The 11522-nt window shown below is 40.1% G+C and overlaps 1 protein-coding gene across 3 annotated transcripts; it reads left to right on the top strand.

Moving 5' to 3' along the window:
* Positions 1–348: 348 nt before the first annotated feature.
* On the top strand, positions 349–10802 carry gtf2h2 (general transcription factor IIH, polypeptide 2). 3 transcript variants are annotated; one of them, XM_023824002.2, is made up of 16 exons: positions 353–565; positions 828–919; positions 1193–1270; positions 3698–3734; positions 3910–3996; positions 4085–4135; positions 4233–4287; positions 4518–4623; positions 4755–4845; positions 5706–5793; positions 5946–6053; positions 7807–7870; positions 8986–9089; positions 9586–9688; positions 9785–9824; positions 9934–10802. In XM_023824002.2, exons 2-16 carry the CDS (start codon positions 864–866, stop codon positions 10042–10044), a joined length of 1179 nt encoding a protein of 392 aa, XP_023679770.2. In that variant the 5' UTR covers positions 353–565; positions 828–863; the 3' UTR covers positions 10045–10802. The 3 variants fall into 3 exon arrangements, 2 of the variants coding, with proteins under 2 accessions (XP_023679770.2, XP_023679771.2); XM_023824003.2 differs by having other exon boundaries at positions 355–462; XR_011989234.1 differs by lacking the exons at positions 9785–9824; positions 9934–10802 and having other exon boundaries at positions 349–565; positions 7807–7863; positions 9586–9684.
* Positions 10803–11522: the final 720 nt, after the last annotated feature.

Here is an 11522-nt window from a genome sequence, read left to right as displayed (position 1 = left end):
ATCGAGTCACCCTACCGACAGTCTTCCTTTCACATGCATGTTTGTCTCATGTAAAGCAAGATGGGGTGTGGCGAAGAGAAGCATTCCAATAAACCTGTGTTTGTACTTGTGCAAATGGCAAATGAAGAAACATCTCATTACACCCGATACGGAATCGCACATATAAACACATGCGTGTTATTAGGCTATATGGCGATAATAGCCTATTAACATAACAATAGGGTTATTCATATTTTTATTTTATTAATAATAATAATTTCAAAAATATTCACTGCAAATTCCATGTGTATTTCTGAGTAATAAATCAGTTACATTTATTTATCCAAGGCGATTTGTGATGGGTTGGGACAGTGATAAACACCGACAACTCGGAATTATTGTTATGTGCCTTGTAGGCAGGGGGACACATTTTAATGTAACGCAGGCCGCCTGACAGCCCGGCAGCCCCACAGCAGTTTGCTAGTGCGTACAGAAGTTGGCGATGTTCATTGAACTTAAAAATATGTATGGTAGCAAGCAATAACGTGGCCAGATTTCAAACGACTATTTTTTTATGCTTCTATAGGTGCGTTGGGTATGCTTGCAAAGTCGCTTTGCAGAATTTCTTTGTAGTATGCGGATTCTTTTGTGAATGTGGTCTGGATCTGTTAATAGCTAATAACTGGTTTCAGTCATTAAAATAACAGTCTTGTTGGCATTTTGATAGCTTGAGTATATGTAGAATATAGCGAACTATATTTGCAAGGATTTGTTTACTGACGTACTGAGAGTTGCAATATGTGATTAAAAAAAAATTATATTGTAACGTAAGAATAATTCCCTTTAAGTGCCTGATTCTTAGTGGATTTAGCTAATCTAACGAAATGGACGAAGAACCCGAAAGAGCTAAACGTTGGGAAGGTGGCTATGAGCGGACATGGTAAATGAAATACATCGTGTTATATTCCTTTTAGTGTTTTATGCTTATTTGAAATGGACTATTAATTTGGTGTGAAACTCCTTAACGTTTGTTCTTTTAAAATATCTATTTGTTATTTTAGCCACATCTCTTTAGTTTTATAGACTTTATGCATGTATATGTTAGTGAATTGTTGCCCGTACGCATAGTTGCTATGTAAAAGTTACATGAAGAATGCATTGGTTTGTCGTTATGTTGATAGCAGTTATAATAGTGTCTGGGGTTGTTGTACAGGGAGGTGCTCAAGGAGGATGAGACTGGATCACTTAAGGCTACAGTGGAGGACATCGTTTTCAAGGCCAAAAGGAAGAGGTAGGTAGATTTATTACCAAACACACTGTCTGGTTGACCATCTAGTAAGTCAGTCATCTGCCTTCACTTTTACACACGGATTGTCATTGTTTTCTATATATATATAAAAAAAAAACAACAAAATACCATTTAGCAGCTATAATATTGTCAGCATAGAAAATGACAAATGTCAAATAACACAGTGAGGTACTATGTACTGAAGTTATTTTGTTTTGTTTTTTTTGCCCTCATATTTCATTGACAAGGTTTGTACTGCAAATACAATCAACTTTTAAAACTGGGATATTTTTTCTAATGAAAGACCGTATATCTTACCTTTATGAGTTAAAATAATTGCAGGAAACACACACAGATGAACCATTTATGGCTATTTATGGAATATTTCAAACAACTGAAACCAAAGCACAAATCACTCATGAAAAAGGTCACATTTTAGTTTTAATGTAAAAGGCAAATTCCCCAAAAAAGTAGAAAAAAATACTGTGCATTTCTTGTAAAAAAAAAAAACAAAAAAACAAAAACAAAACTGTTTTTAGTGATCATGTCTGTCTGGGTGAACTTGATCACTATAAGTGGATGATCATTATAACTGATTTCTTTCCTTATGTCTCAGGCAGATTACCATCTAATTGATATTTATACATTTATTACATTGATATAAGGTAATAAAACAGACAGCATCACTATTTACTGAATTTTATTGACTTTCAAGATACAGTAGTGCAGTTTCAAACACTTTTCAAGTTACAGTACTGCACACATTAAATGACTGAACTGTGTATAATTCAAATGCTCTATTATACAGTACAGTACTGTACATAAAATATAGCTCATTTTAGTTTCGATATAGCCTCTCGTTGGCTTGTTTTTGGTCACGTTATCATTAACTTTGATGAGTCTATATTCAAAATTGAGAGAAAATTACTTCTTTTTCCCGTCATGTTTTCTGTACATGCAGCATTAGCCTCAGGTAGCTAGCCAGAAGCAGATGGGTTACCGCAAGGCAAAGTAATAAATTTTTTTTCCATATGCTATGTATCAAAGAACCTAAATGTACACTGTGAATGGACTGCTTGATTGCTGTAAACAAATTATTTAGACAGTATTTGTACAGGAATGATTCTGTCCCAAGCTTTTTGATATATATATAGGCGGTTGATCACTATAACCATGATCACTATAATCAGTTTCCACTGTATTTTAAATATTGCTAGTGTTGAAACCACTTCTAACGGACTTCAAGGGATCTGGCAAAAGTCTGTTATTTCCAAAGTCCGTAATATCCAGAGTTGCTGTATGGCCAGAACACAACTACAGGACACTATTTACTCATGCCACACCCCAGCAGACACACCTGTGGTATAGATTATTATATTGTACATGTAGTAATCCAACTTTACCTGAGCAGATGCGTAACAATTAATAATCCTGACTACGTTTCCCGTGCTGGATATCACCGGTGTTATGTCGAAAAAGGCATCCCTGCCGTAGAATGCATGCCGGTGTTCTGACGAGTTGAGTTTTTAGGGTTTTTTTTGGGGATTAGGGTTAGGGCTATCGATTAGCAAAACGGTAGCCTAACTCGACAAAGTAGCTCAACTCGTGTCAGATCAGCGACCAATCGGTCATTTAGAGACAGGCATGCATTCTACGGCAGTGATGCCTTTTTCAGCATAACACCGGCACACCACGTGCCTTGTAGGCGGATCCTGCATGTCCGTACAAAACTACAGCTAAAATCGGCCCTGGGGACCAAATTGTTTGTGCGTTATAAGCGAAATTCCGTTACATGCGAGTCCGCTGTATCCGATGCTTTTTCTGCATATTCTTAAAGGCGCACGGCCGGGATCAGCGGACCTCGTCCGTTATATATGATATTCCGTTATAAGCGAGTCCATTATAACAGGATTTTACTGTATTACCTTTGGTATCTGAAAATGTCTTTCCGCAGTGTTTATATTTGACCTTTTTGGTCGGTGTTGTCTTCACTAAAGCCACAATGTGTCCAAACGATGAACACGGCCCTTTTCTGTGGCACAAGCTGCTTGAGATGCTCAGTCAGCTCGGTGTTTCAGTCAGTGCGCCTCCATGCTACTTCCATGTCGCAGGCTGGACAGGGTGGAGTCACGTGACAAAACATACTACAGTACCACGTGTGTTAAGGGGGCAGTACATGAACACACACTGGGGGGTATTAGAATGAATAAAAAAAAAACGAAGTAACCGACATGGACAAGATTTCGTCAGTTAGAGGTTCTGAATGTCAGTTTTGATTAATTGCCCAGCCCTATACTGAAGTACTGAGAGGATTATTCTGTATATAATATGTACTCCATACAGTTAACTGTGTTGATTTAATTTCTTGATAAACATTTGGAAAATGCTCACTTGTTCTGACATCCTTGTCTGTCATGTTTTTCTTCCTAGAGTTTTCGAGAGCTATGGAAAAGTGCGGCTGGGGATGGTGAGCGGCAGTATGGTCTTGTTCAGTGCAGCCCTACAGTTTCCAAATTCTTAATTAACGTTACACTGTTCTTCTGAGTGCATCCGGCATGACTGTCTTGTTTAGAGTTCTGAAAAATGTATGGAATCTAGAAAAATGTACTCATAAATGTGGGTGTTTTTTTTTTGTGCTTCAGATGCGCCACATGTTTGTGGTGATTGATACTTCAAGGACAATGGAGGACCAGGACCTGAAGCCCAACAGACTGACCTCAACTCTAAAGGTTAGTGACATGCCTGCATTGCACTGTGCATTCGCTGTGTAGCATTTTAGACATTGTTTTCTTACCGTTGACTTCTGTTCACCCACAGCTGATGGAATACTTTGTTGATGAATACTTTGATCAGAATCCCATCAGTCAGGTACATGTTTTGAAAAGAATGGCCAGCAGACTTTTCATTCATATTTACATGCAGAGCAGCTCTGAAATGTCAAACGCCACTACGTTATGTATTTCAGATAGGGATCATCACTACCAGGAACAAGAGAGCTGAGAAACTGACAGATCTGGCTGGTAGGTGCAGTGTAGGTCTGTTACGTTCACTGCACGTGAATTTATTAGAACACTATATGCAAGCTTATTTTTGTCCATAGTAGGACGTAATCATGCAATCAAAATTCTTTTGCATAGTGTAACCTTTTGTTGTTGAATATTATTGTAATGTTATTACTTTTAGTAGTTAATACTAAATGTCTCAAACATGAACAGATGTGTTTGCTCTGAAAACATGGTTGTGTTGACAGGTAACCCGAAGAAGCACATTTCTGCCTTTAAAAAAGCCGTGGACACCCCTTGTGCTGGGGAACCCTCCCTCTACAACTCCCTGAACCTGGCTATGCAGACGCTCAAGTACGTCAGCTTCAGCCCGGTTTTGGTTTGTGACTCATGTTCATGATCATGCAATCAGCCCATACTAGTTTTGGCGGCAGGAGCTGCAAGAGTGAGTTTTACTGGGTTTGAGTCCTGCTTTTCTCCTGTAGACACATGCCTGGTCACACAAGTAGGGAAGTGCTTGTAATTTTCAGCAGTCTCACCACCTGCGATCCAGCCAACATCTATGAGTTGATCAAGGTAAGTGCTTTGTCTGTTTTTCATTTAAAAAGCTGTGCTGTAAAGGCCACAAAGTCACTGTGAAGAGAATTAGGATAAAATGTTTTTAAGGGAGGGATTTGGCTAATTTCAAGGAGGGTTCAAAATCATTATTTTACTATCTGGCTATGTGCCTGGTCAGGGGTCAAACATATTTGGGGTGGGTTTAAATCTGTATTTTTACTACATAGCTACATGCCTGTCTGAGTCAGCTTATAGTTAAGGATGCCACAGTTGCAAATTTGTGGATTCAAATCTCTGAATACACACTTTTTTTTAGTTTTAATTGTTTTCATAATTGTTGTGCTAAGAACTTGGCAAGTTTGCAATTTTAATGATTGTTCCTTTTCAAGATTATCTAATATATTTTTGTTTAAAATCAGTGTAAAGTTTACTGCTGCTGCTTTTGCATGTGCTCATATTCATCAACTGCCAGACCCACTCAGACAGTGTGGCGTGTTTGTGAGAAGTTTAACGAAAGCAAGTGAGGAGGATAAAAGCAAATAAGAAATGGCACTGAAACATTTAATCATCGTATGTTTTGGATTTCATGGAGAGGGTATTGAGCAAAAAGCAAGTGATTTGTCAGCATAAATCATGTCAACACCGCCAGCTCTGTTGGTGGACAGTAACGAGATCTGTTTGGGTATAGTTTATTTTGGATGAATTTTCAACTCATTTTTTCGTTTTATAAATACCACAATATTTATTGTAAAAAAAAAAAATCACATGAAGATACTGTGCAGCCCTTCGACATGTGATATTTTGTGTCTGCTTTGTGTGACCAGAGTTATTCTCCCTGTGATGGATAGGTGGGTAAAAAGCACTACTGTCTTTCCTAGACACTAAAGGGGCTGAAGATTCGGGTGTCTGTGATCGGGCTGTCAGCAGAAGTGCGTGTCTGCACTATCCTGACGCGGGAGACAGGAGGTGATCATATAATCCACACTATGTTTCTTTAGCTCTCTTTGCTAGTGACTCTCTTTAAATAGTCTTCGTTGTATGATTGTATTAGCACTTTTAATTATAATTAAACATTTTCATACATTTCATCATGTTCCCCTCCTTGTTCCTGTCCCTAGGAACTTACCATGTGATTCTGGATGAGAGTCACTTCCGTGAGCTTCTGACGTTCCACGTCAAGCCGCCGCCTGCCAGCTCCTCCTCTGAGTGCTCTCTTATTCGCATGGGTACGTCAGAGCCCCTGGAGACCCACGACCATCAGGAATCATTGGTCTTCCTTTGCCAGCTGATACTCTAGACCAGGGGTCACCAATATGGTGCCCGTGGGCACCAGGATGCCCCCAAGGACCACACGACTCGCCCGCGGACCTGTTCTAAAAATAGCACAACTCGCCACTGAGCAGCGTCTAAAATTTAATTTTATCCTGTTGCTATTTTTCTTTAATCACATTTGCATTTATATAGATTTGAAAATGACATTTAAAACATGTTTATTATACATGAAGGTTAGATAAGCAGTTTCAAACTGGTAGCCCTTCGTATGGCTCAGTACCTGTGAAGTAGCTCTGTTTCAAAAAGGTTGATGACCCCTGCTCTAGACAGATGGTGTAATTATGTTACACTGCCATTCTTTGACTCCAGTTTCCTTTTTTACAAACAAACAACAAATTTATTTTTGTATAGCGCATTATCACAACATTACATTGTCCCAAAGCGCTTTACAGCATCCCCACCCAAAGCCCCCAGTGAGTAAGCCATAGGCGACAGTGGCAAGGAAAAACTCCCCAGAAGGAAGAAACCTTGGGAGGGACCAGACTCAAAGGGGGAGCCCATCCTCCAGGGGCCGGCAGGGAGAGTCAAATACAGTAAATTTTGAGACACAAACGGGGAGCAGGGGGGAGATGGCAAGCCGGTGCCAACACTCCCTCCAATCACCAGGCAACCAGAAGGCAGGGAGCGGGTCATACATGGAAGATGACACAGGCAGAACGGCGAGCTGGATGCACGGACGTCATTGGTAGTGGCGACGTCACATGTTGCAGGGTGTGCTGGATATCTTGATAGATTGAGGTCTCCAGGCAGCTCTCCCCCAGGAGGAGTATGGGAAATAAAATATGCAACCAGTCAGAGTAGGAGAGACTATAGGCAGTGCTAAAAGTTAGGTGAGTGCAATATGAAGTGCAGTGTGCAAGCTCTGGCAGATTTGGCTATGGCAGCATAAGTAGGAGGGAGAGGCAGGTGGGAATGCAGGCATGGGGAGTCCCTGAAATGACAGCACTCCAATCCCACAAGCGATTGTGAAGCTAGAGTGACAGCACTGTCAATTCAGTTTATCCAAAGCCAATGGCACCGATCCCCACCCAGCTCTACACCTCACACTATAGGTCTAACTGGGAGTGAGGAGTTAGGGGCAGTTTTAAAGGGGCAGTTCACCCCAAAACTGAAAAAAGATATCTTTTAGATGGGCTTTAATACTATCTATCTATGTAGGTTGTTCTGCTGGGAGTTGGCTAGTTTTGGAGATATCAGCCGTAAAAATGTTGGAACTATTTTCTTCTACCGAACTCCACACAACAGTCATATCACTGCACAGAAGATATCGCCGGGGTACCCATGCTCGTATCTTCTGCACAGTGATATGATTGGTGTGTGGAGTTTGGTAGAGGAAAATAGTTCCAACATTAAGCTGCTCATTACTAAGTCTGAGGATTATCATGAGTAACCTGGTCATGATTTCTGGTAAGAGACATTGTTGTTGAATTTTTCGAGTATCTTTTGGCGCTTTAATCACTGCAGAAAAAATGCCGTTTGGTCCAGTTTATGTTTCAGAGAAGAATGGGATGAACTGCCCCTTTAAATTACTTTGTGAAATGTCTCTGGCGGGGGATGGTAGTCTTTCTTTATTTATTTGTTTGATTATAAGATGTTTCTCTCTATGTGATGCAGTGCCAATAAGGAAACATTCTCTTCTTTTACCAGGATTCCCCCAACATACCATAGCCTCTGTCTCTGATCAGGATTCCAAACCTTCCTTTAGTATGTCGTGAGTATTCATTCAGTTGGTTTTCATATTTGCTGTTGTGGAAGGCAAGCCGCAGTGTATTAATCGATATAAATTTCTCTATTTTTGTTTGTTCCTTTATTCATTGAAATGTTCATTTGTCTTTGTTCATTCTTTCATTCATTCATCCAAACACTGAAACTCAGTTTAATATTCCTGTCAGCTTGTTAAATGCATTGAAATATCAGTGTTGACTGAAGAGAGTACACTGCTAAAAACCAGCCAGATTTTCCACTACCCTCCTTATATACACGGCTCAAAAAAATTAAAGGAACACTTTGGAAACACATCAGATCTCAATGGGGAAAAAAATCATGCTGGATATCTATACTGATATTTACTGGGTAATGTGTTAGGAATGAAAGTATGCCACATCGTTTGATGGAAATGAACATGATCAACGTGCAGAGGGCTGAATTCAGACATCCTGAAAATCAAAGTGAAAAAATTATACGGCAGGCTCATCCATTTTGCCGAAATTTCATTGCAGCAACTCAAAATCATACTCAGTAGTTTGTATGGTTCCCACGTGCTTGTATGCATGCCTGACAACGTCGGGGCTGCTCCTAATGAGACGACGGATGGTGTCCTGGGGGATCTCCTCCCAGATCTGGACCAGGGCATCACGGAGCTCCTGGACAGCCTGAGGTGCAACCTGGTGGCGTCGGATGGACCGAAACATAATGTCCCATAATGTCATGCTACCAGTAGTGATACTGCCGGTCGCCAAATGAAAAACTAGTGAAAACAGTCAGAAAAGATGAAGAGGGAAAAATGTCAGTGGCCTCCGCCTGTTAAACTATTCCTGTTTCGGGGGTCGTCTCATTGCTGCCCCTCTAGTGCACCTGTTGTTAATTTCATTAACACCAAAACAACTGAAACTGATTAACAACCCCCTCTGCTACGTAACTGACCAGATCAGTATCCCAGAAGTTTATCTGACCTGATGCTATACTCTGTTTAAAAAGTGTTCCTTTAATTTTTTTGAGCAGTGTATATAGGGCAAATTTTACATTTCATCAGTAGGGGATGCTAAGTCAGTAGGATTCAAGTCTACATCTTTCCGGGGCTAATGAAGATGACACATCTCTTTGCAGGCACCTTGATAGCAACGGTGGTCCTGGCTTGACCCTGGGGGGGTACTACTGCCCTCAGTGCCGTGCAAAGTACACAGAGCTGCCTGTGGAGTGCAAGGTCTGCGGTACGTCTAGAAGCCGCCGCTAGGATGAGAGGCAGCTGCCGTCCTCTCAGAGGATGTAGCAGTGCGGTTATAAGTCTCCATCCATCCATCCATCCATCTCTATCTGTTTTCCAGTATTGGGTATCCCTGGAAGTACAGGGCACAAGATGGGGGGCAACCTGTATAAGCTGCTAATCCATTGCAGTTTAATATTTTAATCTTTAAATATAATACTAGCAAGTGTTGGTCTAATTGGTTGCATCAAATTATTTTATAAGCCAGTTCTAAAGCTCCGATCACAAATTGTGGACTAAAATCTGTGATGAATAAAACATTATATCTATATCTTGCTGCAGTTCATAATTTAAATGAAAATAAAGTGCCGTTGAGCCTCGATTACCCTGTACATTCTCCCAGAAGAGTGTGGGGGTAGCAGCTATCAGACTGGCTTAGGAGTGCTTGGAGCTGAGTGGCTCTGTCAGGAATGTGACATCCCCGGGGGGCGCTCTGCCCGCAGGTCTGACTTTGGTTTCAGCTCCTCACCTGGCAAGATCGTTTCATCACCTCTTCCCAATGGATGCCTTTCAAGAGATGCCCCTGGAGGATGTCCAAGGGGAAAGGTACAGTCAGCTTATGGCACTTCAGTAATACTCATGTTAATTACACACACTTACTGATGATCTTTATAACTAATTGTTGTTATTCACTCATTTCAGGTTCTGTCAAGCATGCCAAGGGGAACTGAAAGACAAAAGTGTAATTATTATACCTTTTTCAACATCAGTATGGAGCGTCTGCACGCCATGCATTGATTTCAGTCGGTTGTTTGACGGTGCACTTCTGCTTATTTCTGTGTGCTCCACAGGTGTTTGCATGTCCGGTTTGCAGCAGCACGTTCTGTGTGGAGTGTGACCTGTTTATCCATGACACTCTGCATTGCTGCCCCTGCTGTATACATAACCAGACTGCACCCTGAAGCCAGGAAGCCAGAAAAGCAGAAAGCATTTAACTAAAACCATGGAAGCAAAAACCTGAGTCGGGCTGCAGCAGCGTTCCTGTGTACCTCAGTCAGCGGACCAATGGCATTGAATTTTCCCCCCAAAACAACCTTATTCATTTTTTTTTCTTTTCTTTTAACTGATTACCTATGTTTTTTTTCCTTTTCAGCATATGCTGTTATGGAATATTACTGATGCTACAAAATGAAAACATCTGAACTCGGGTTATTTTTTTTCTTCTTCTTTTTTTTTTTTTTTAACTAGTCCTACCTAAAATGGATTCATATTTACTGTATAAATACTGCCTCCACTCGTGGAAAAAGTCATACTGCCAGTGATCATTGATTTATATGTATACACCTTTTGTTAAAAACAAATTAAACTCGTTGAGACTTGCAATGTGGAAAAATTAACATATTTCTATGAATAAAATGTTAATTGAACATTCTTTTTGGATGATTGTATATTATATTTTTTTTGTCGACAATGTTAGTATTACATCTGTAGATGTATGTTTACTGTCACATACAGTACCTGTGTGTATATTGCTACATGTTTTATGGTTGAAATGCAGCACAAATTTCTTTTTCTTATAATGGCTGGTATTTAATGATGTAACTTTTGCATTTTTAATCATCTTTTTATGACCCATTTTTGTACTTGCCCTGTGAAACCCTGATCATTCATGCTTTATTTAATTGTGTTTGCTGTGAAGAATATACTTTTAATGTAGCTATTTAATTATAAATTGTTTTTCTGTACTTTGACAACAGACAATTGTACAGAAATATTTTTTTAATTATACAGATAAAAGCAAAACAGCCTAACATCTTGTCACACTTTAAAAGTGTAATTCCAGATACATTCATGGGTAAAATTTCTAGACTTTTTCCAGTGCTGTGCTTCCTAATGGACCATAAAACTTGTCTCCTGTATTGACGTCATACCAGATTCCTTTTGCCCAGTAGCTTTAAGTTGAAGAATGGTTCCTCGTGTGTGTCTGGGACATCCACACGCAGTGCTTTTCACTGGGGGAAGCCGCCAGTGCGGCCAGGCTGGCGTGTTCTGCTGGCTGTTCTGGAGCACTTGCTGAATACAGCACTGCCCTTCCAGCCTCTTTTACCTTAAACAACTCCCACACCAAAATGATAATTATCCACCGCATAGATGGGTCATTGTGTAAGTTTTGTTGTGGGGAAAATTACTCTGAACAAGGATCCAGAATATCAAGGTGCTTGGGTTTGTTATCTATGAAAAGACATCAGTAACATGATTATTATATGTTTGGATATTGCAAGTACTTGTAGTTCACGTAAAACTTCCTTAAAAAAAACCCTGGTTGTTTCTGTAAAGAGGGTGGATTGACCTGGGTGAGTGACGAAGAGTAAGATATGGAGAACTCTGTTAGCAGAGAACTCCAATGATGATTTATTGTCATATGTATTAAGTAAATACA

The sequence above is a fragment of the Paramormyrops kingsleyae genome, chromosome 2 (genome assembly GCF_048594095.1).
Source record: "Paramormyrops kingsleyae isolate MSU_618 chromosome 2, PKINGS_0.4, whole genome shotgun sequence".
NCBI lineage: Eukaryota > Metazoa > Chordata > Actinopteri > Osteoglossiformes > Mormyridae > Paramormyrops > Paramormyrops kingsleyae.
Note: the sequence above shows the minus strand (reverse complement) of the source record. Positions and strands in the feature narration are given on the sequence as shown.